Raw genomic sequence first — 25,644 nt, forward strand, 5'->3', positions numbered from 1 at the left:
GATTGACATCATGAGCATCGATCCACACAATTGGGATACGATGACATGCTTCAACAAAATCAGCGAGCCTGACCACCCGATCCCGTAAATCACCTCTTACGAAAAGCATAATCGCCTCTTACGGCAAGCACGGGTTGCTGCAGACCTAATCTAACCCGGATCTTAGGCAAGATTGTCTTTACAGCCCTAAATCTTTACAACCGCACAAATGTTCACAAATCCTACCACATTAGGTCAAGGTCATTGAGGTCAGTGTGAGACATGGTTGTGTCTTGCATAGCCAGTGACAGTTTTTTTGATAAACTCCAAGGGTTGGAAGTTATGTTTTGAGGCTGAGGTGGGGGAAAAAGACATTAAAAGGAAAAAAAAGGTTTCTGATTGCAGAATACCTATTAAAGGCTTTGACGATATATACCATACATTGGACACTTTATACATATGTCTAGATGTCTGATCAACTAGTGAAAGCAATCTGAACCTGAACATGGAATTCTACAAAATGTGGAAAAGGATCTGAGAGTAAGACACATGTGGATAAAAAAGAAACCATCACCAAAATGTGTTTGTTTGTTGTTTAACGCCACACTCGGCAATATCCCAGCTATATGACAGCGGTCTGTAAATAATCGAGTCTGGACCAGACACTCCATGCAGTGATTGACAACATGAGCATCGCTCCACACAATTGGGATACGATGACATGCATCAACCAAGTCAGCGAGCCTGACCACCCGTCCCGTTAAGTCGCATCTTACGACAAGCATAGATTGCCGTACAAACAGCTGATAAATGCAAAGTGTTTATGTAACCAATGCAGGCATCCAAAGATTCTACAGTTGCACTACCTTCTGACAATATACAATTTAGAACTAAATATATGCATGTACTTAATTAACCAACGATACGCCCACTGTTCATGCCTTTGTAAATAAATATACACGTATACATATAAACAGTGTTTTATACACAGCATGAGGGTTAGAATAGGTCTTCAGCAACCCACAATTGCCGTAAAAGGTGAATATGCTTATAATAAGAAGCGACTAACAGGATCGGGTGGTCAGGCTCGCTGACTGGGTGGATCGATGCTCATGCTGTCAATCACTGGATTGTCTGGTCTAGTCTCGATTATTTACAGACCACCGTCATATAGCTGGAATATTGCTGAGTGCAACAACAAATAACAACAAATAAACAAAACACACAGCATGAGCAACATGACGGTGCCAAGGAACATTTCTCTGACCCCAGTTGTTCTAATGCTTTAGGATCTGGCCTGTCTCCTATCTTCCTTCTGACCTCGAGGGGCGCTGGGGTAGCCTAGTGGTTAAAGACCCGGGTTTTATTCCCCACATGGGTACAATATGTGAAGCCCATTTCTGGTGTCCCCGCTGTGATATTGCTGGAATATTGCTAAAATGGCGTAAAACCACACGCACGCACGCACGCACGTATGGCAAGCCGTTTTCACATTTATTACGGAATTACAGATATCTTCAATTGTTTTAAAGATATCTTCAATTGAATTGAAGATATCTTGAATGGAATTGAAGATATCTTGAATGGAATTGAAGATATCTTAAATGCAGATAATTGTAGAAACCTGCAATAAAATTTAAGATATCACAAAATGAATTAAGGATATGGTGAAGCGTACTACTGATATCTTGAAAAGAATTGCTGATATCTTAAATTCGATTATTGATTTCAAAATATGATTTAAAGATATCAAAATGTCATGTTTCGTTATGATGTCAATAATTCAATTCCTGATATCTTGAAACCAAATACAGATATCAATAATAAATTATTGATATCTTTAATTGTTGCGATTATTAAAGATGTTACATTAACAACGTTACTTAAATTAGATTACTGATATCAATAATTGATATAAAGAAATCATCAAAATTATTAATGATATCTTTAATTGGATTTTTGATATCAGTAACGGTCAGAATTAAGGATATCTTGAATTGAATTAAAGATATATCTAACTGAATTAAATATATCTCTAATTGAATTAAAGATATATGTAATGCATTTGTGGATATGTTAACTTATTTCAAGTTATCTTGAATTCAATTTTAAGATATCTTGAAGTTATTTCTAATAGATTTATATACACTAGAATGGTAATTGTTTAATGATATCTTAAATACATTTAGAGATATCACAAACTAATTTATTGATATCACCGTAACATTTTAACATATCAGTAATTGTATTATGGATATCAGAAATGAATTTAAGATATCTTTAATTATTTTTTGATATCTTAAAAACATTTATTGATATCTTAAAATAAATTACCGATATCTTTAAAACAATTGAAGATATCTATAATTCCGTAATAAAAGTGAAAACGGCTTGCCATACGCACGCACGCACACACACAGAGAGAGAGAGAGAGAGAGAGACAGAGAGAGAGAGAGAGAGAGAGAGAGAGAGAGAGAGAGAGAGAGAGAGAGAGAGAGAGAGAGAGAGAAAACAACATTTTATTGCCTGGAATTCAAAGCTTTGTCAATCAGTACATGTCGAGCCGAGGCACATCATTTCCGAGATTTTGTATGGTGCGTGAGGTGTTCCGACTGTTGAAGTACCCACAATGCATCAAACAACATGGCCACCCATGTTGTTTACGTTCACGACCGGCCAAGCTAAACACTTCAATTTTATCTCCTGTGATAATTCCAATGACGAAAATTAAGATGAAATGATGGCATTGCGAGAAAACGTCTTTACTCTATCTCAACGCGAATTCCTTCTTGTATTCTGTGAGTAAACAAACGAATAAACTTACTTCTGAAAGCTATCTTGGAAGAGAACGCATTCCCATGAAGACTTGTGACTGTTTCAATTTTACGGTGTTTATATTTATCCTGAGTTTTTAAGCATCACGTTTCTTTTTAAACAAGATTATTACATACCGGATTTTAATACCAGTGAGGAAATTGGAATCGTAATATTTATTTGGGTGTTTAAAAAAAAGTCTTTTAAAAAATACACCCAACATACGCCAGTGGAATCCAGATATTGTGAGTCAGGGTCTTGTCTTGATAGATGGACCCCTCTAGAGTCATGGCTAAAGACGAACATATTGTCCTGTAAAACTGTTAACATAGCTAACATTGCAAAGGGGACACAGAAAAGTCATAACGGTAAACTGGACCAGTTAATGTGTGACTTGCAGAATAAAGTTAAAGTAAACTATGTTTATAACGAACATGCTTATAACGAACTGACGGATATAACAAACTGTTATTTTTGTCCCGTCCATATGCTGTATATGCTGTAAAATTAGTGGTCCCTTTGAGTTCTTTATAACCATAGTTTAATGTATATGTCATTTCGGGCCCAGTCAGAATGAACCAGTGGATGCCCAAACTGAACAAACAATTTAATTAAAATACCCCAACTTGATACAAGTTTTAAACTCCTCAGCAAATCTAAGAGGTTTTAAAGCTTTGTTGACTCATGCTGATATATATAAGATAAAAAAAACCCCACTTTGGTGAGTTTATTTATGTAGGGATAAAAATAGCACAAAAATTTACAGGTAGACAGAATTTCTGCATTGTTTTGCATTGTTTTAGAGCTAGATATGTGAATGTAGTTGTATACCCAGTGTCACCCATCCTCATCAGCTGCATCAAAACATTCAGGTCATTTAATACTTGGTCCCCAGCACTCTAGTGCTTGCCAAAAGAGTAGACGAAACTGGATCTGGTGTCAGTCTGTGTGACTTGGTTGATGTCGTGACCTACTTTTAGTCACTGACAACAAACAACATCATCAACTTGAATAGAAAATATGTCACACATATATATTATTCAACTTTTAACCCAATAATCTGAATACATTTTGACTATATATAAATATGAATTTTGACATGTTATTATTGTACACGTAATACTATTACTTTGCAGGTACCCCATGCCTTTGTTGTTGTGTATTATCAGCAGAGATATACAAGTGGCAGGCTATTATTCCACAAGGAATTAAAAATCAGAATTTCGGTCAACTTAAAATAAATTTAGGTCAAACACATTCTTTCTTTCTTTTTTTAAAGAAGCTGTTAACAGAAACAGGGTTTTTTTCAATGGTTTTTAGGACTATGAACATGATGAGTATTTCATCAAATGGCAGTTTTGTCTGTCAGTGGGTCTGTGAGACAGGATATTCTGTAGTGGGGTGAAGGGGGATGAAAATTTCGTAATTAATTTGTTGTGACCTGAAGCTATTTGCTGGAGGATAAGTTAGAGGATATGGAAACTACAGCTGGCCAAAAATAACTCAACTCATTTATTGTTAAAAAACACGATGGTATGTGGAATGCAGCATGTACAGTTTTCTGTGTGTAAAAAATGGAAGCAACTTGATACTACTGTCTGCAAGTGTTTCTGTATTGTTGTAGGTAATGGATAACATGTGTTGAGAATCGGGAGACTCGACCTGCGTGATGAGTGGGCGGGACTACAGGTCCTTCATCACCAGCCACAGGGCAGAGGAGATGGGTAGGTACCAGGTCATTGAAATCTTTGTCATTCATTTTATTCTTTCTCACTAAGCATGCTCAGCTTATATATTTCTGATGTGTTGTTTTATATTATACTTCCTCTTTCCTTTGTTTGCCAGAATGTTTGTCATCAGTAAACAAAGACGTGTTATCAGATGTAAAGACCCTACTCTTTTGCATGATTGTTTTCACATTTTTCCCTCTCTAAGTCAACATAACTGTTATTAATTTTTCAAAAGTACATTAATACAAACATAATGAATGTAAGTTACTATTTATGTCTTTCTTCATGTGGGTTTATACTTCTTTGATAACAAAAAGGGATAAAATATGCCAAAACAGCCCAAATTGAATTTCTACACAGCAGCATACACAAGAGGCCAGCCACCCTGACTGGTTATAGATGTAGTCAGCAATGATAAAATTCTATATAGTCCTGAGGTGGGACATTTTCAAGTGAATGTTTCATGATGGTAATATTAATTGTATGGTAATATCATGGTAAATATTCATCAGGCACAGGATAATACTTAATACTAAAGTAGTAAAAACTTGCATAAAACAGAAAACTCAAATTTCCCTCAGTGGTAAACAGGCCAAGTTTGGGCAAAAATGAGGATGAGATGGACACAAAGAAGGTTGATTATGGACAGAACATTGATAGAACAATAATTAAATTTTCGTTGTGTTCATGGAAATTCCTGCATTCTGATTAGCGGAATTGGTCACGTGTTATTGCATTCATTTCCCAATGAATGTAAAAGATTAAGTCACGCCCACCGCGGCGCACTACTTTTATTACTACGGAATGTCGGGGAAACCTAATACTTCAGTCGAGGGAATTCCCTTTCTGCTCACGTGTATCGTCATGCACAGGACATTTAGCGACTTTGATGCATATTCATTGTCCAAACTACGCTTTGAAACCGAAGGCCGAGAATGAATGAAACAGCAAACGTGCAGGCTCGCTCGCCTGTTTTTTTCCCGCTCGCCTCGGTTCAACTTTCATGTCTTCGGGTTTCTTTTCTAACTAGCATTTCTCCAACTGTGTACCGTAATCAGGGAAGTAATGTTTGAATCACACAGTAAATGTCCATGTTATTTGAAAGAGCCGCCTTCCCTCGGACATATTTCTTCTGGTTCGTTACAGTCTGACTGTTGCAGTTCTTTTCTCCTCTTGCCTTAATTGACAGGTCCAATGAACATTGTTTTAATCCCACTCTCCGTTGATTGGCTACTGACTGTGTAGGCGTGTCAAGTTATGTGCATAAGATTAAACAATCACCTGATTCATGTCACGCCACTGTATGTATTCATCCACCTGGAATGGTTATTAATGTCGTCATTTTTGTCTGTTTTGATATATGCAACTGTTTTGGGTTAAACTATTGTAGATAAAACATGTTTTACGTTGTTGAATTTAATTATATGAGGATTCATACAGTTTGCACATTGGTTTTTTGATTCATACCTCAACAATGCTCAATGAACTGAATAAAATATACAGTCAATCCTTAATTGATAGAACTTTGATAGAACATTGATAGAACATTGATAGATCACACACACGCACAAATGCATGCACGCACACACACACACACACACACACACCTTGACCCTTGACCCTTGACCCAAAATGCGATGATAGTGCTATGACTGTCTTAAATTGATATTCTAGAATGTGAGTTAGGATCATCAGGTGTTTAGATTGCTTAATGGAATGGGTTTGGCTGACTTGGCATCAAAGTCTTCAGTCATGACAACATTATGGCATGTGATATTGTTTCACATGCTTATACACCATTTGTGCAGATCGCCTGGTTCGTCGGATGACAGATGGCGTGCAGAGCAACAAGTACGACCATTATGTGGACTACAACAAACTCAAGGCCATGGCGATGGAAAAGAGGTTTTCTGGTCACAAAACATTAATGAAAGTGCAGAAAATTGAGCAACTTTCGAAACAAACAAAAGAAAACCATTTGTTGAAACAACAGCGTCTGGTGTGGCAGAAAGAGTTCATTCACCTGAATCATCTTCGCAAGAAGCACCAGGCAGACATAGACCTGCATGTCCGGGAGAACTGCATCGTGGCGGCGTGTCGTCAGCTGTACCAGGATGCTGAATACTACCAGGCCGGACTAGACAGGGACTTGGAGAAGTTTAAACTGGACACTGCGGAACCGGTGTGGAATCTCAGGTATCCTTGGTAACAAGAAGCATAAAAAATTTAAAAACTGGTATATGTTTGAAAAAATTGGTAAACGTTGAGAGGAAGGAATTTAGCTCTACATCACATTGTCATTTGGGATGTTATTGCAGTGAGGATAATTTGTGTTTTTTGTTTGAAGTTCAGGAACGTGAGATTGGTCTTGGGACTGGATCATTATGCTGACATCCCCCACCAGTACATGTAATATGTTTTCATGCCTTCCCCCACCATGTAGCAACTCCTCACCCTCATACATGATATAGTTGTGATAAATTTTGCCACCCCCTCTCTTTTGCTATCATTTTTTGCATGACACCCCTTAAACTCTCTTCTCCCCTCCCATAACAAATGACCCGATGTTGTTCCAGAGATGACCTGATGTTGTTCCAGAGATGACCTGATGTTGTTGAGGATTGTTCTGGAGATAACCTGATGTTGTTCCAGAAATGACCTGATGTTGTTGTTCCAGAGATGACCTGACCTACTGGCTGAAGGAGAACAAGGAAGAATTGCGGCTGGGCGCTCCGGAGGTGATAGAGCATCACACCCAGATCATGAACACCATCGCCTCTGTCAAGCAGCAGCAGGCAGACATCTTGGATAAACTCAAGCAGGAGCAGCTGTGTCTGGAGCAAGAACTTCAGACCAGTGAGTAGTTGCCATGGTTACAGGAACACAACAGAATCGGTCGGTGTGACGAGTGTGGCAGCAGGGTGGCTTAGTGGCGTCACAGTTGGTTTCAGGGTCGGCTCCCTCCGCCCGTCCATGCTGTCCTCTGCTGTCACATGGCTGAAAGTGGGACTAAACAGTGCAGCTTATGGGGTCACTTTTGATCAGCTCACCACCGCAATGTACTCTGATACGAAATAATAGATCAAGTTTTGTAGTAATAACATTTTGTACCCAAACCGTATATGAGCAGGGTTCACTCTTTGAATTTTCTGACAATGACCCTTCATGCTGGAAACCAATGGTCGATACATTTATGCTGTGTAGATACTATCGCAAGATTTCCCAAATCGCATTAGACTTTTTTTTGTTCGGGGTACCTTTTGATGGTAAGTTGATCGAGAGTGTCCCTATCAGCAACATGACACTTTCTCTCTCTTTCCCGCATTAAAATCCAAACTGCTCCAGACACCACCTTGTAACTGCATTTGTAAATTAAGGGTTTGTAAATTAACATTGATCTAGGACATCCCCAGATTCAAATACAACTACAGCAAATACTCCCCTGGACAAGCCACCCCCTCCGCCCATCCTTGGGGGGTGATGCACTGGTACCCCATTTCTTCACTCACTCTGGAAATAAGATGCCACATTTGGGTACAGATGCCAGTACATTTATCAAGCAAGTTTGTTTGTTGTTTAACTCAGCAATATTCCAGCCATATAACTGCGGTCTGTAAATAATCAAGTCTGGAAAAGACAATCCAGTGATTGACATCATGAGCATCGCTCCACACAAATGGGCCAGATGACATGCATCAAACCAAGTCAGCGAGCATGACCACCCGATCCTGTTAGTCGCCTCTTACGACAAGCATAGTCACCTTTTGTGGCAAGCATGGATTGCTGAAGACCTATTCTAACCAAGGTCTGATACACTGGTGGATCAGTGGATTGTGAATTTATAGTTCCTGAAACAAATATTGATCACAGTCAGTAAAAACTATTGATTCTTACCTAGCATGTTCGCTTTATAACTGTTACACCAAACAAGCATAATATTTTCAATCCATTGTGCCATTATTAACACTGGCACACACACAACTGCATTACTGAATATTATCAGTGCAGTTGGTACAGAGTAGCCTCCCTTGTATACCCCCACCTAAGCAGAACAATTTGAATGGCTAGGCAGTATGCTATGCTTTTGTTTGTTTGTTGTTTAACACAGCACTCAGAAATATTCCAGCTATATGTAAATAATCGGTCTGTAAATAATCGAGTCTGGACCAGACAATCCAGTGATTGACAGCATGAACATCGATCCACGCAATTGGGATCGATGACATGTATCAACCAAGTCAGCAAGCCTGACCACCCGATCCAGTTAGTCGCCTTTTACGACAAGCATAGTCGCCTTTTACGGCAAGTATGGGTTGCTGAAGACCTATTCTACCCCGGAATCTTCACGGGTCTAGTATGCTATGCAGAATGGTGGATGCATCAAGAGGGTCAGGTTTATATAAGCTCTGCCAACTGTAAAACATCAGTGTGGCAGGTATTTGGCCATCCTGTCTATGATGTATGCACAGATAAAAGCACTTGCAGGTATCCTGATATGTATTGGGTCGTGAGCAAGGTATCGTGATACGTATCAGAGTTGGTGCATCGTCCCAGCCCTACTATATATAGAGTTACTTGTTAGAATGAATAAGTGGCATATCTACAGCAACCTGTTAGCCTCTGAACGATACTTAACGTAAGCAAGTCTAACAATGAACCATTTCAGATGAGTTGCAGGAGTTGTGTCCCCCTCAGCTGGCGAAGCGACCCAAGTTTGTCGATGGTATCCCCCCTGAGGCGTACGACCTTGAGTGTCCTGATGAGAGGTTGAAGGTGTCGGTCCTGGAGGAATTCTTGATCCTGGATCAGAAATATTACGCTCGCCTCGCTGACCTCGACAGCAGACATCGCAGAGGTCTCAGGTTGGTCAACTTGTTAAGTTTAAACTGGCTGCAGCTTGTATTTATTGTGTTTATCATGTAGGCAAGTGGTTAAAGCGTTTACTCATCACACCAACGACCCAGGTTTGATTCCCCACACCTGTACATAACTGCAGCCCATTTGTGGTGTCCCCTGCTGTGATATTGTGGGAAGATTAGTAAAAGTGAAAGCTGCACACCCCATTTCTTCACTCACTCTGGAAATATGATGCCACATTTCGGTACAGATGCCAGTACATTTATCAAGCAAGTTTATTTGTTGGTTTGTTGTTTAACGCTGCACTCAGCAATATTCCAGCTATATGACAGCGGTCTGTATATAACCAAATCTGGACCAGACAATCCAGTGAATGATATCATGAGCATCTACACAATTGGGATACGATAACATGCAACGGTTGCAACAGTCGCCTTTAGTCGTCTCCTACAAGAAGCACGGGTTGCTGCAGACCAATTCTAACCCGTAATCATCACGGGTCTTATCAAGCATGTGATCACCAACAAGATAGGACATGGTTATATAGCTAGGCACATCTTGATGAAACATTATATCAATTCAGAATAATAGATCTGATTTTGGTGAGATTGACTATTCTTCTGAGTGATGTCAGTGTTCTGTGTTGTCTCCAAAATAGTAAGGAAAGCAATGCATGTTAGTGGCTGCATATGACGTTCAGGGTTCAAAATTCCTTGTTTCTGAGAGTCCACCTCACCGTGATTTAAGAAATCTATTTGATTTGATATGTTTTGTGTTGTTGTGTTGTGAAGAAGTCTTTGTGATGAGATTTAGTATATGAAGCCTGTGATAGAGTAAACTGGACAAACACCTTGGAAGATTCTGGGGTAGAATAGGTCTTCAGCAACCCATGTTTGCCGTAAAAGGCGACTATGCTTGTCGTAAAAGGCGACTAACTGGATCGGGTGGTCAGGCTCGCTGACTTGGTTGATACATGTCATCGATCCCAATTGCGTCGATCGATGCTAATGATGTCAATCACTGGATTGTCTGGTCCAGACTCGATTATTTTACAGACCGCCGTCATATAGCTGGAATATTGCTGAGTGCGGCGTTCAACAACAAACAAACAAACAAACAACATGGGAACTGATAAACACATTAACATGCTCATTGCTGAGTACGCTTCACAGATTAACCAAGGGACTCAGAAGTTAAGAAGCATACAATCACATTAAAATCAGATCTTAGTTCTGCTGCCGCTAAACAAAGATCTGAGGTCGCCCCAATGCGGGTCATGTCAGAATAACCTTTCATCCGACCAATCAGAGCGTTGGTAACCAGAAAAGCATATGAAATATTATCAATCTCAATGAAAGGGGACAAACTTTCCAAATTTCAACTGAATGTCATTTTTGTATCCCTGAATGGGTGATGAGTTTATCAATGCTCTTTCTGTTTCCAGTAGTGACCACATAGGCGGCTGGGACGAGGAGGATCACTTCACGTTCGTGGCAGTGTACGACCAGTATCCCACAGAGTTACAGAACAGGCGGAAACTCCTCGTGGATAGATTGAAGCGCCATCTACCTCACATAAACAGGGCACAACTTGTGAGTTGATGCTTTCTTTTTCTTGCATTCATTAGGCTTATAAAAATTAAAGAATTGGTTCTCAGGCAATGACTTTTGAAAATATTGTGCGGGCGGTGTGTTTTTTTTCTTGTTCAAACTAGTATGTAACCAAATAAACAGTTCAGTCAACCTGCGAAAGTGCCTCCCTACATAAAGAATCATACAAACTCCTATTGCCGCCATGACCATAACCAGATGCACAGGAAAGCAGTGCGCATGTAAAGGGAAGTAACTGTGTGCTTTATTGGATTGCATTGTTTTTAAGTATATAGGATTTTAATTTTTTTCTTGAAAATTGAAATAAGAAATGAAACATGTGGTAGAATTTATGATGATGCGGGCGGTGACTGAGAACCAAGACTATTATTTTTTTTAGTCTTAGCTTACCTGAATTGATGTTTATATGAGCCGATACCATGATATTGTTTCTGTCGTTTGTCATCATCTGTTGTGCATCCATCAGAAACCATTATTATATACTTTGAAACCCCTGGGTTAAAGAGATGACATTTTTAGAATATGACCCGTTAATACTTTGTGCAACTGGCTCTGACTAATCTTTAACATTGCTCTGTTTTTACTGCCATTCATAAAGAATTCTGGATTTATGCTATATTTTAAAGAGTTGAAAATAATATTGTTATAATGCAATATGTTTCATAAATTTGTTTTTAAATATAACTTTGTATTCCTGACTCAATTGTATATATATCAACTTGTTCTTATCGCTATATATGGCTGAAATAATGCAGATGCGATGTTAATTTTCACTTACTCACTCACTTCAATAATTCGGGTGAGCTACAGAACCTCAAGGATCTGTCTGTTTCTACATATTGTTATTGCTAGTTGTATTATCTGCCTTTATCATCCAACACTGGCTCCCATAGGAGATAGGTGAGATCAAGCTATATCTACATTGCAATGAAATTGCATCACAATGCTTTGCAGACCATTGTGACGTCACTGGTTACCATGATGTCACTGGTTACCATGACGTCACAGGTTACCATGACGTCACAGGTTACCATGACGTCACAATCAAATGACATCACTAATGGCAAGCCTCGGAGTTTTTCCACTTTTATCAACACAAGTATATATATTTGATCAAAAGACACGAGGGTGAGATTCTCTATATATCCTGACAGCCTGTTGGTTAAGCTTGTGCTCTTGGTTCAGTTCCAAACGTGAGTCTCCCTGAACAAAGAAATTGCCACAGGGGCGAAACTGTGATACTCCTTGCAGCGTGGAGGTACATAAACTCACTCACCCACTCACACAGGCAATGTCATCCATGACATTCATATGGGTTATAATAACAGGCAATGTCATCCATGACATTCATATGGGTTATAATAACCCATAATAACCCATATGAATGTCACGGATGACATTGCCTGTGTGACTGAGTGTGTGAGTGAGTTTATGTTTTACATTTGAAATGACCTTCACATGTTGTACCCATGTGAGGAGTGGAATGTTGGTCCTCGGTATGAGTCAGTGCTGTTGCCCCCTTACTGGCCGGACATTAAAATGAGCTGTGGAGAAGTGGAGTTGGTCTCTTCAGTTCTTATGTGTGGTGTCAGATGGTTCTCCAGTTCTTATGTGTGGTGTCAGATGGTTCTCCAGTTCTTATGTGTGGTGTCAGATGGTTCTCCAGTTCTTATGTGTGGTATCAGATGGTTCTTCAGTTCTTATGTGTGGTATCAGATGGTTCTTCAGTTCTTATGTGTGGTATCAGATGGTTCTCCAGTTCTTATGTGTGGTGTCAGATGGTTCTCCAGTTCTTATGTGTGGTATCAGATGGTTCTCCAGTTCTTATGTGTGGTATCAGATGGTTCTCCAGTTCTTATGTGTGGTATCAGATGGTTCTCCAGTTCTTATGTGTGGTATCAGATGGTTCTCAAGTTCTTATGTGTTGTGTCAGATGGTTCTCCAGTTCTTATGTGTGGTATCAAATGGTTCTTCAGTTCTTATGTGTGGTATCAGATGGTTCTCCAGTTCTTATGTGTGGTATCAGATGGTTCTCCAGTTCTTATGTGTGGTATCAGATGGTTCTTCAGTTCTTATGTGTGGTATCAGATGGTTCTCCAGTTCTTATGTGTGGTATCAGATGGTTCTCCAGTTCTTATGTGTGGTATCAGATGGTTCTTCAGTTCTTATGTGTGGTATCAGATGGTTCTCCAGTTCTTATGTGTGGTATCAGATGGTTCTCCAGTTCTTATGTGTTGTGTCAGATGGTTCTCCAGTTCTTATGTGTGGTATCAGATGGTTCTCCAGTTCTTATGTGTGGTATCAGATGGTTCTTCAGTTCTTATGTGTGGTATCAGATGGTTCTCCAGTTCTTATGTGTGGTATCAGATGGTTCTTCAGTTCTTATGTGTTGTGTCAGATGGTTCTCCAGTTCTTATGTGTGGTATCAGATGGTTCTTCAGTTCTTATGTGTGGTATCAGATGGTTCTCTAGTTCTTATGTGTGGTATCAGATGGTTCTTCAGTTCTTATGTGTGGTATCAGATGGTTCTCCAGTTCTCATGTGTGGTATCAGATGGTTCTCTAACTTTATGTGTTGTGTCAGATGGTTCTCCAGTTCTTATGTGTGGTATCAGATGGTTCTCCAGTTCTTATGTGTGGTATCAGATGGTTCTCCAGTTCTTATGTGTGGTATCAGATGGTTCTCCAGTTCTTATGTGTGGTATCAGATGGTTCTTCAGTTCTTATGTGTGGTATCAGATGGTTCTCTAGTTCTTATGTGTGGTATCAGATGGTTCTTCAGTTCTTATGTGTGGTATCAGATGGTTCTCCAGTTCTTATGTGTGGTATCAGATGGTTCTTCAGTTCTTATGTGTGGTATCAGATGGTTCTCCAGTTCTCATGTGTGGTATCAGATGGTTCTCTAACTTTATGTGTTGTGTCAGATGGTTCTCCAGTTCTTATGTGTGGTATCAGATGGTTCTCCAGTTCTTATGTGTGGTATCAGATGGTTCTCTGGTTCTTATGTGAGGTATCAGATGGTTCTCCAGTTCTTATGTGTGGTATCAGATGGTTCTCTGGTTCTTATGTGTGGTATCAGATGGTTCTCCAGTTCTTATATGTGGTATCAGATGGTTCTCCAGTTCTTATGTGTGGTATCAGATGGTTCTCCTGTTCTTATGTGTGGTATCAGATGGTTCTCCAATTCTGATGTGTGGTGTGAGATGTGACGAGCTGCCTCCAGACCTGTTGTTGTGTGTGCTGCAGATGGAGCATGAAGACTGGTGGCTGGACTTCAAACACTACAACGAGCGGCACAAGTCCATCTTGTCCGACTGGCTACGTGACCGTCGAGAGCTGTTGGTCAAGGCCAGGGTAGTGTTTGCTGAGGCGTCCGCTGCACAGGACCTGGACGACCTGAAGGAGAACAGCAGACAGAAACAACTGGAGCTGTGTGATGCCCTGTATGCTCAGGTGAGATAATCACATTCAGGTGATTCTCTGTTCTCTCTGTTGTCTGGTGCTCTGTACTCTCAGGTGAGACAAGTTGTGATTCTCTGTACTCTCGGGTGAGACACAGGTCTGGTGCTCTGTCCCTTGTATTGGCTGAAGTTAAGGATGTAAGTAAAATCATGAAATAAGAACAGATTGCTGTCAGTTTGGGTAGCTCCATGTGAGTGCATTATGTTGCCCTACAGGTGCTGCGATGGAGGGAGCAAAAGATGGAGTTGATGCAGCTGGAGATGGAGTTGGAGCAGAAACGAGCGGAGCAGATGGCAGAACTTGAGCAAGCGGAACAAGAGCGAGAACAGCAGCGCCGTCAGAAGGAGAAACAAAAGGTGTGGGGTTGTTTTATTTGTTTGTTTAATGCCACACTCAGCAATAGTCCAGCTATATATAAGAGTGGTCTGTAAATAGTCAAGTCTGGACCAGACAATCCAGTGATTGACATCATGAGCATCGATCTACAAAATCAGTACAATTTGACTTGAATCAACCAAGTCAGCGAGCCCGACCACCTGATTCTGTTGGTTGCCTCTTACAAGCATGGGTTGCTGGAGATGAATTCAATCCCAAGTTTCACAGGTCATGTGGGGTTGAACTGTGATTGTTATGAGGGAGGGGGAGAGGAGTGACTACACTGGGACAAAAAGAGAATCTCTAGGGGTTTTACTGTGATGGAGAAGGGGGTGGAGGAGAGGAGTAGACAGGAGGATGGTGACTCACTGATAAACACTGAGGGTTGTGCACATCTAGAAGTTTAGTTTGCTAAACCATCAGTGATTGGTTTTCAAGGAATTGGTAAGTGGATCCTTGATATCCCAATCTATATCTGTAATAAAAGATATTGAACTTTGTTATTTGCTACTTTCTGTGTAATCCTCCTCTCTGTCTCTCCAGATCAGTAAGTTCCACAAGGAGAGAGAGGACAGACGGCAGGAGCAGGAGGAGAGAGACAGACATCGCCTTCAGGAGCTCCAGGCCTCCCTAGAGGAACAGGCCCAGCTGGACAGGGACAGGTAGGCTTTGTCACACATCTTACTGATCCTTTTTGTTGGATAAGCCCGTGGTGACTCACATTGGTGTTGCTAAGTCGGTTGTGACTCACAATGTTGCTGCTGAGCCAGGTGTGACTCACAATAGTGTTGCTAAGTCGCTTGTGACTCACAATGGTGTTGTTGAACCAGGTGTGACTCACAATGGTGTTGCTAAGCCAGGTGTGACTCACATTGGTGTTGCTAAGCCAGGTGTGACTCACATTGGTGTTGCTAAGCCAGGTGTGACTCACAATGGTGTTGCTAAGTCGGGTGTGACTCACATTGGTGTTGCTAAGCCTGGTGTGACTCACAATGTTGCTGCTGAGCCAGGTGTGACTCACAATGGTGTTGAGCCAGGTGTGACTCTCAATGGTGTTGCTAAGCCAGGTGTGACTCACAATGGTGTTGCAGGGTGTGACTCACAATGGTGTTGCAGGGTGTGACTCACAATGGTGTTGTTGCAGGGTGTGACTCACAATGGTGTTGCAGGGTGTGACTCACAATGGTGTTGTTGCAGGGTGTGACTCACAATGGTGTTGCAGGGTGTGACTCACAATGGTGTTGTTGCAGGGTGTGACTCAAAATGGTGTTGCAGGGTGTGACTCACAATGGTGTTGCAGGGTGTGACTCACAATGGTGTTGTTGCAGGGTGTGACTCACAATGGTGTTGCAGGGTGAGATTCACAATGGTGTTGTTGCAGGGTGAGACTCACAATGGTGTTGTTGCAGGGTGAGACTCACAATGGTGTTGCAGGGTGTGATGCGCAATGGTGTTGTTGCAGGGTGAGACTCACAATGGTGTTGCAGGGTGAGACTCACAATGGTGTTGTTGCAGGGTGAGACTCACAATGGTGTTGTTGCAGGGTGAAGTTCCGGGAGGACCAGCTGGAGAGACGCAGAGAGGACAGACAGAGAGAAGAGGAGGCCAGAGCACAGGAGGACATCGAGCGAGAGAGGAGGCTGGAGTCTCTCAGAGAGCAGGTAAGAGAGACACTGTGTTTATCCTTTATGTATTGTGTATATCAATCTGCGATGTTCTTTTTAAGCCACTAATATGCTGTCCCAGTCTGAGCTGCTGCATTAGCTGTGCAGAGTTGCATCCCTTGGGCACGCCAGAATCCTATGATCTTGGGTTCAAATCCTGATTTGCCCTGATTATGTTTCTAGGTTTTTCAGCACCATTACCGTGTGCATGGTGATCACCAAAGTGGTAGATGCCTGCATCACTTGTGGCTGTCCTCCCACATTAGGCTGTCATGCCTCGATGTAACTTGGATGCTGAAAGCAGCGTTAGACCCAACTCACTCACTCACTCACTCACTCACTCACACTCTTATTTAACAGTATTCCAGTTATATCACGGCGTGTCTGCTTAATGTGGGATGAAAGCCCGAAGTGATGCAGGTCTCTGACTTTTACCACTTCGGTGAAACCCACGAGCACGGGTTTCTGGCGTGCCAAAGGGACATTTCAAACATTGTGCGCTATTTTTACTTAATTTGCGGAAACCATCTGAAGATTCCTGGTTAAAATAGGTCACCAGCACCTATGTAGGTCATACTAGGTGACTAAATATATGAGATGGTGCCTTGGGTATTATACCCTGACCATGTGGATCGCTGCTCATAATATCAATCACTGGTTTGTCAGTTCCAAATTTGGAATATGTACAGTCAGCCGTCATGCAGTCATAATATTTTTGAGTCCTTCAAACAGACAAAGATTTCATTAGCTTAAAGCAACTATGCTTGTCATAAGAGGTGACTAACGTTATTGGATGGTCAGGCTCGCTGACCTGGTTGATGCATGTCATCGTATCCCAATTGCATGGATCAATGCTTATGATTTCAATCACTGGATTGTCTGGTCCAGACTCGATTATTTACAGACCTCTGTCATATAGCTAGGAATGTTGCTGAGTGCGGCGTTAAACAACAAACAAACTTAACAAAACTGACAACATAAACACACTGGAACATGTGACCTCTTATTGCCTGCCAGCTGGCGTTAATCAACAAACAAACAAACAAACCAACAAACAAACAAAATCTTTAGCTTAAATGCTGATTAACAAATCGGAATCCCTGTTGGTTACCATGATAAGTAGTATTCTGGGTAAGTGGATTCCTTGTCCTTGGTTCTGACCACTCCTGAATGTGTGACGTCTGTGTTCCAGGTGCGGCCGATCGCGGAGAGTGACCCCGAGAGACTACTCAAACAAACAGAGGTAATAATTGTCTGCACCTACGTCTGCTGTGCCGACATGTTGACATTTAGGGGATGAGAATGTTTCCTGGACCACAGAGTTTGTTACATCAAGGGTCACTTTTGTAATACATCCATTACAATATACGCAAAAATCATAGAGTCCCCCAGGCCCCTGGCTAACTTTCAGTGTTTTAAAAAAAATATAAATTGGACATTAATGTATGTAAATGATATATTGTATGCAAATCTATGCAAATCTATGCAAATCTAAGAAAATCTATGCAAATGTATACAAAAAGTGGAGCAGGATGTGGAATCATCCTGAAGATGATATCTCTAACTTGCCCGCTTACTCACGGGGTTAGCCTCTTTCGTCATGTGGACAAGGTGTCTGACCTTGGAGGTGTGAGGTTCGAATTACATCATGGGACTCGGGATTGTTATGGTGGCTGCATTGGCTACCAACATGGGCTCGGCATGTGTATATAGATTTTGAGCTGACAAAGTCTGAGTACTCTGCTATGCAGCCACAAGATGTGCCTTCTGTTGACAAGGGGGACAACTCGGGATCTATGCGAGGTGGTGCCAGGGCCGAGACAAGAAAAATGGCCTTGGTGTGGCAAGGGTAGAAACTAGTCTTTGATATAGGCTAGTGGACATGCTTGCCCTGGGAAGATGGGGAGTATGTGGCAGGGTATAGAGTCATCCCACAGATGACATCCTACCCTTGTCAGCTAGATGAGGGGTTAATCTCTGGTCATGGGGACAAGGCGTCAGACTTTGGATCAGAATGCCTGTGATTTGAATCCCATGATGGGACTCGGACATCTATGACTGCTACAACAGTATAATATATGCAAAATATATGGCAAATCTATGTGAATGGTATCTTGTAAGCAAATTTATGCAAATTGAATCATGTATGCATATGTTAAAATGTGGACCCTCGAGGTCCAAGAGTGAGATTTCTGCTACACACTGCTCAGACACCAGGGCCCTGTACCACATTGCGGTCTTAGTGCTTCATTGATCGTAAGCTTATGATAGAGTATGTGAGTTATGACCAACTTAGCACTAAGATCGCTTTGTGGAACAGTTTCGAGGGCCATGGTCGCAGACAGTACAGTTCAGTTTGGTTAGAGATGAAGAAAACCAGCTTCACAGTGTGGAGAGCTTCACAACGTGCAGTAACCATGTTAGTGGAGAGCTTCACAACGTGCAGTAACCATGTTAGTGGAGAGCTTCACAATGTGCAGTAACCGTGTTAGTGGAGAGCTTCACAACGTGCAGTAACCATGTTAGTGGAGAGCTTCACAACGTGCAGTAACCATGTTAGTGGAGAGCTTCACAATGTGCAGTAACCGTGTTAGTGGAGAGCTTCACAATGTGCAGTAACCGTGTTAGTGGAGAGCTTCACATCGTGCAGTAACCGTGTTAGTGGAGAGCTTCACATCGTGCAGTAACCGTGTTAGTGGAGAGCTTCACAACGTGCAGTAACCATGTTAGTGGAGAGCTTCACAATGTGCAGTAACCATGTTAGTGGAGAGCTTCACAACGTGCAGTAACCATGTTAGTGGAGAGCTTCACAACGTGCAGTAACCATGTTAGTGGAGAGCTTCACAACGTGCAGTAACCATGTTAGTGGAGAGCTTCACAACGTGCAGTAACCATGTTAGTGGAGAGCTTCACAATGTGCAGTAACCGTGTTAGTGGAGAGCTTCACAACGTGCAGTAACCATGTTAGTGGAGAGCTTCACAACGTGCAGTAACCATGTTAGTGGAGAGCTTCACAAGGTGCAGTAACCATGTTAGTGGAGAGCTTCACAACGTGCAGTAACCGTGAACCGTGTTAGCGGAGAGCTTCACAATGTGCAGTAACCGTGTTAGTGGAGAGCTTCACAACGTGCAGTAACCGTGAACCGTGTTAGTGGAGAGCTTCACAACGTGCAGTAACCGTGAACCGTGTTAGTGGAGAGCTTCACAACGTGCAGTAACCATGTTAGTGGAGAGCTTCACAACGTGCAGTAACCGTGTTAGTGGAGAGCTTCACAACGTGCAGTAACCATGTTAGTGGAGAGCTTCACAACGTGCAGTAACCATGTTAGTGGAGAGCTTCACAAGGTGCAGTAACCATGTTAGTGGAGAGCTTCACAACGTGCAGTAACCGTGAACCGTGTTAGCGGAGAGCTTCACAATGTGCAGTAACCGTGTTAGTGGAGAGCTTCACAACGTGCAGTAACCGTGAACCGTGTTAGTGGAGAGCTTCACAACGTGCAGTAACCATGTTAGTGGAGAGCTTCACAAGGTGCAGTAACCATGTTAGTGGAGAGCTTCACAACGTGCAGTAACCGTGAACCGTGTTAGCGGAGAGCTTCACAATGTGCAGTAACCGTGTTAGTGGAGAGCTTCACAACGTGCAGTAACCGTGAACCGTGTTAGTGGAGAGCTTCACAACGTGCAGTAACCATGTTAGTGGAGAGCTTCACAAGGTGCAGTAACCATGTTAGTGGAGAGCTTCACAACGTGCAGTAACCGTGAACCGTGTTAGCGGAGAGCTTCACAATGTGCAGTAACCGTGTTAGTGGAGAGCTTCACAACGTGCAGTAACCGTGAACCGTGTTAGTGGAGAGCTTCACAACGTGCAGTAACCATGTTAGTGGAGAGCTTCACAAGGTGCAGTAACCATGTTAGTGGAGAGCTTCACAACGTGCAGTAACCGTGAACCGTGTTAGCGGAGAGCTTCACAATGTGCAGTAACCGTGTTAGTGGAGAGCTTCACAACGTGCAGTAACCGTGAACCGTGTTAGTGGAGAGCTTCACAACGTGCAGTAACCGTGAACCGTGTTAGTGGAGAGCTTCACAACGTGCAGTAACCGTGTTAGTGGAGAGCTTCACAATGTTGTAAGAGATGTTTCGACTGTTGCCGTGGTTACAGGCGTGGCAAGCGAGGCTGGCAGAGGAGGAGATGGAGCAGAGCAACATCCAGAAGCCCCTGTTTGACATCAACACCTTCACAGCTAATCAGGTACATAAGCTTACATGACAGATTTTGGCCCAAATTTGTGTCGGTAGGTTGGAATTTTTTGAAAGTTTAATTCTAAAAAGTATTTTTTATTACTTCTGGTGATTTGCAATGATTCATCGAGTTTTCGAAGTTTCAGCAGATTTCAATTACCGTATTCGACGTAATAAGCGCCCAGGGCGCTCTCAAAATTAGAAATAGGGGGCTCTTATTAGAATATCATTTTGTCGAAAAAACAGAGTTGAAAGATAAATGTCGTGGTTTATGCTGACAGCCTGAAATGTTTATATAGGAGAGATATATTTTTCCAGAATTTAATTGCCCATACTTAAGGGTGCATTTAACACACGAGTGCGTATTATCAGCGAATAAATAAGTATGGTGTACATTGATCAATCGGAAAGGGTGCTAATTGGGATTGTTCACGAGCCAATATATTAGCAAATATCGCCGTGGGCGCTTATTAGAGCGGGGCGCTTATTACGTCGAATACGGTATAATATTTAAAATGATTAATTTATAGTGATAGCAACAGTAAATGGGTGTTTTTTTAACGTTTGACTCTTTGGTTGACGGAAACACACAAATTTAATTGTTTTAAAATAAATTATATTTCATTTTTTGGGAGTTGGTGGATTTGTAAAAGTTTTCAGAAAAAGTCTGACCTAAGTTATGCATAATTATGGGGTAATTTACACAAGCGGAGAAATCCTGGCAGTCTCCCCTCTCAGCTGGTAGCAGATCTGAATGCCATACCCATCTGTGTGGGACCAGATATTATTGTATAACATGAGACCTGTTTGTTGGTTTTGAAATATACAAAATGTGGCAATTTGGGCTTTTCAGCCTGCATTAAACACACTGATGTAACTGAAAAATACTGTTTGAAAGACATTTCAGAATAAAGTTGATATGAGATATTGAAAACAGCCTACGACCTTCAAGGAATTACGGATAATTTGTCCGGATAATTCCAAACCTTCTTACAAGAAACATTTTATCTGTAATTCTAAGTTGTGAGTTGGTTATATTTTTGGTTCCCATAGTCTTTTCTTTTTGAAAATGTTGAAAATTGTGGCATTCCTGATGTCCAGTGGAGTCTTTGTTTAGGGATGAAACGAAACATCGGACCACTTGTGCATTTCAAGTTTTGATGTGATGATATGAAACATGATACGTTTTTTTCTGTATCAATACAAAACAATAAACTTGCATAAATAAATTACTTACTTCTCGTTTAATGACGCCCACGACAGCGTTTTTGTCAGTCAACTATTGCAAAATGTTTTCAAGTTCACTACTAAAAATAGCCACTACGAACATGTGTCTACAGCTAGCTTTGCCTTTGGAACCTGATCTGACATATTTATAGTCAAAAAGTTGCCATGTGATTTGACATAAATATGTGTATGGTGATATGTATCTGTCGAGACCTAGGTATTGTGTGGTATCATATTGTGACCTTGCTCTGTCATTTCAACCCTGCTATTGTGGGATGCCATGTAAAAGTTTTGTGACATCATCAACTATGGATGATGTCATCTTCATTGATTTGAGATAATGCTTTGTGTCCCTTGCAAACAATGAAAACAATAGAAAAAAAATCAGAAATAAATAACCAATCAGAATAAAGCGAAAATTTTAATGGTCAGTGACAATGTATGGGTTATGATTTGGTGAAATCAATACTTTAGTAGGAATGAGTATCAAAATGTGACATCGGGTTTTTTGGCTACTGGTTTTGAGGTCAGAATGAAACAACAGATTTATATATTTAAATACTATTAATTTTATAACAGTTGTCATTTTTTTTTACTTAGCATTTATACACCAGTGTTATCGACCAATGTCATGTAAGAACTGGTTGTCATGGTGACGTGTTGCAGGTGACATCAGACCCCAGGGTGAGGCTAGAGCAGAAGCTCCGTGATGCGGGTCTCCACAAGTCAGACTACGCCCGACAAGTCCTGTCCCAGGTCAAACCGCTCCACCCCCCCAGGAAGGACATGGAATCTACTGTCCTGAAGTATGACTGAACCCTCCTGGGGGAACCTGCAATACTACCACATGACTGCAGTCTGTTCATCTGACATCCCCTCCGAGTCCTCCAGTGAGTGGGGTGGGCCTGCAGGCGTCTTGATACACATACCTCACGTACCCATGCCTAGGGTGATGCTCGGTTGCTCTATTTTTGCATGTATTTTGCCATGTTCCATGTGGTCCATCTAACAAGGTTGTTGCTGTCAGCCATTTTGTGTTGAGTCACTGGTTCATTTAGATAATCGATTATTCTTATATGGAAGACATTAATCGATACAGCCTTATTACATGCATTGACACAAGGGAAGGGGTGTGGTTTTGTCAGATGTCAATTTGTGATGCAGGAACCAGGAATGTTTGTCATGCAACCAAGAATGTTTGTCATGCAACCAGGAATGTGTCATGCAACCAGGAATGTTTGTCATGCAACCAGGAATGTGTCATGCAACCAGGAATGTGTCATGCAACCAGGAATGTGTGTCATGCAACAAGGAATGTTTGTCATGCAACCAGGAATGTTTGTCATGCAATAAGGAATATGTCATACAACTGGGGATGTCATACAACGGTGACAGAACACTGCTGCAAATACATGTATATTCATTTATAATCATTTGTAGAGCAGACCTAGACTGTCATGCTGTCAGCAGAGGTATATCGACTGTCTGCAGGTATATACTGTCAGCAGGCTCGCAGGTGGTATGTGACCAAAAAATGTATAAGGTCCTATAACCATTGAACAGTCTGGTCATCACTGATGTGTGTGTGTGTGTGTGTGCGTGTGTGTGTGTGTCACATATTGTGTTCCAGCTACTTGTGAACACAGAAAACTGCTGTTTTCATATCATGTCATCAATCTGGAATTCATGTTCACATCAAGTTCACCTGGTGCTAGCCCACTAGGACGGAACTATTCATTGATGTATCATGATGTATGTGGGCGGATGTACAGTGGTTTGCCTTTCCATGTAATGTGATGTTTCCGTCCCAAAGTATCTGTTCCTGTAGGGAAATTGTTCCTTTGTTCTACTTTCTTAGGGGGAATTATTCCCATGGAACAGTTTTTACGAGGAAATGTTTTCCAGGATGATTTTGTTCCTCCACATTTAGTGATTTAGTTTGGTATAAATTTCCTTGTGAAAATGTTTCCTAGCCCTAACCTTAATATTAATACCAACCCTGACCCTGACCCTATCCCTATCCTGACCCTGACCCTGACCTAATCCTTACCCTAACCCTAACTCTGACCCTGAACATACACCTAACCCTGACCCTAATCCTGACCCAACCCAACCTAAACCCTGACCCTGATCCCAACCCTACACCGAATCTGACCCTGACCTTAGATACCTTCACACTGGCAGCATCTGATCCTGGTAGAACTAATTCCATCTGGAACTACCTTTCCGAAATGACAGACGTGACCGAAACACACATAAAATATTCACATGGACTGTGATTAGTTTCTCCTACTTTGCCTCCATTACATAAGTGGTTGACAATCACAATAAGTGCTGTATGACCCATGGATACCGCACAGCTCTTGAGGATCAATTCTGTCACCTACCTGGAATCATTACATCGACCATGGCACCAAGCCACGGCTGTGATATCAATATCTTGAATAGGAGTCAATCTCCCTATTGATTGTCTCCTAGCGAGTGGAATTGACTCCGATCTTATAACTGCATTTTGTATTCAATAATGGAATCTATATTTGTATATCGTCTTGCAGTAAATTCCTACACCGTGGACCTATTAATGTTGTTGTATAAAGTGTTAACCACTGCCTACCTTCCATAGTGAGGCGAGGTGAAATATGGGCATTTAACGTCGCGTTCAAGATCATTGAAGTTATATAGGGAGGTGCATGCACGTGTATGTGTGCTTGTACTAGGACGGACTAATGTCGATTTTAGCCCACTGAGATACCATGCCGCAGTAAAACATGAGTACCCCACTCAGACACAGTATCCTGACTCCGAGCCCCTTAATGCCGAGCGCCAGGCAGGGTAACAACAAGTACCATCTTTAACGTCTGTTTGGTATGACGCGGCTGGGGATCAAACCCCGGACCTTCCACTCTCCGGGCAGACGCTCTACCACTAGACCACGGAGGCGGTCTTCTATATTGAGGCTGCATTGAAACAGTGCCGACTGGTTTACGTTGAAGATAACATACAAGTAATTGGACCTTACAAATAATGTGCAGAGTCACCCAACAGACGACATCTTTACCTGTCAGCTGGCTCGCGGGGTTTACCTCTTTGGTCACGTGGACACCATATCAAGACATGGGCAAGAGACGCCGAGGGCCCCGTCCCACAAAGCGATCTTAGCGCTACGACTGTTAAACTACGGGAGTTTTGCGGAACGGGTCCCAGCTCGGTAGCTGTCCGCATGTGAGTACTGTTTTAGCGACATCACGCTGGGGGACACCAGAAACGGGCTTCACACATTGTACCCATGTGGAAATCGAACCCGGGCCTTCAGCGTGACGAGCGAACGTTTTAACCACTGTGCTACCCCACCGCCCCTTCTGGAGCTGCGGGTTAGGGACCAGACATGTATGCGAGCTGTAAAGAGCCCCCTGGGTACCACCGTCAACGTGTACTTCCTCTAACCTTGACCTTCAATACACCCGACCTGGTCTCCACACATTCGTGATCAACTCGTGTTATTCCGGGACAAGCCGAATAGCAGTTACGGAAAGTGGCGAGAGGTGACGAATGGGTCTCCACATTCCAGGAATTAGGATATGGCGAGCAGCCATAAAAACATTGCACTAGGTTCAAATGAAGTGCCATCTCTTCCTGATCTCGGGTCGGTCGTGTAGCCTAGTGGTTACAGCGTTCGCTCGTCACGACC

The 25,644-nt window shown here is 41.9% G+C and overlaps 1 protein-coding gene across 1 annotated transcript; it reads left to right on the forward strand.

Moving 5' to 3' along the window:
* Positions 1–2,616: 2,616 nt before the first annotated feature.
* LOC124121810 (coiled-coil domain-containing protein 148-like) lies at positions 2,617–24,530 on the forward strand. The gene is made up of 13 exons (XM_048391318.1): positions 2,617–2,777; positions 4,418–4,517; positions 6,332–6,719; positions 7,201–7,379; positions 9,190–9,385; positions 10,825–10,972; positions 14,236–14,442; positions 14,667–14,807; positions 15,370–15,488; positions 16,370–16,487; positions 17,683–17,733; positions 20,650–20,739; positions 22,623–24,530. The coding sequence occupies exons 2-13, from the start codon at positions 4,463–4,465 to the stop codon at positions 22,770–22,772; spliced, it is 1,842 nt and encodes a 613-aa protein (XP_048247275.1). The 5' UTR covers positions 2,617–2,777; positions 4,418–4,462; the 3' UTR covers positions 22,773–24,530.
* The last annotated feature ends 1,114 nt before the right edge of the window (positions 24,531–25,644 follow it).

The sequence above is a fragment of the Haliotis rufescens genome, unplaced genomic scaffold, assembly GCF_023055435.1.
Source record: "Haliotis rufescens isolate VD_foot unplaced genomic scaffold, xgHalRufe1.0.p SCAF_10, whole genome shotgun sequence".
NCBI lineage: Eukaryota > Metazoa > Mollusca > Gastropoda > Lepetellida > Haliotidae > Haliotis > Haliotis rufescens.

Excerpts from the sequence above, each read along its gene's own strand:
- LOC124121810 (XM_048391318.1), top strand. The coding sequence starts at position 4,463 with ATGAGTGGGCGGGACTACAGGTCCTTCATCACCAGCCACAGGGCAGAG. Across the intron at positions 10,973-14,235 it reads ACATAAACAGGGCACAACTT|ATGGAGCATGAAGACTGGTG; the intron begins GTGAGTTGATGC and ends TGTGTGCTGCAG. Across the intron at positions 16,488-17,682 it reads TGGAGTCTCTCAGAGAGCAG|GTGCGGCCGATCGCGGAGAG; the intron begins GTAAGAGAGACA and ends TCTGTGTTCCAG.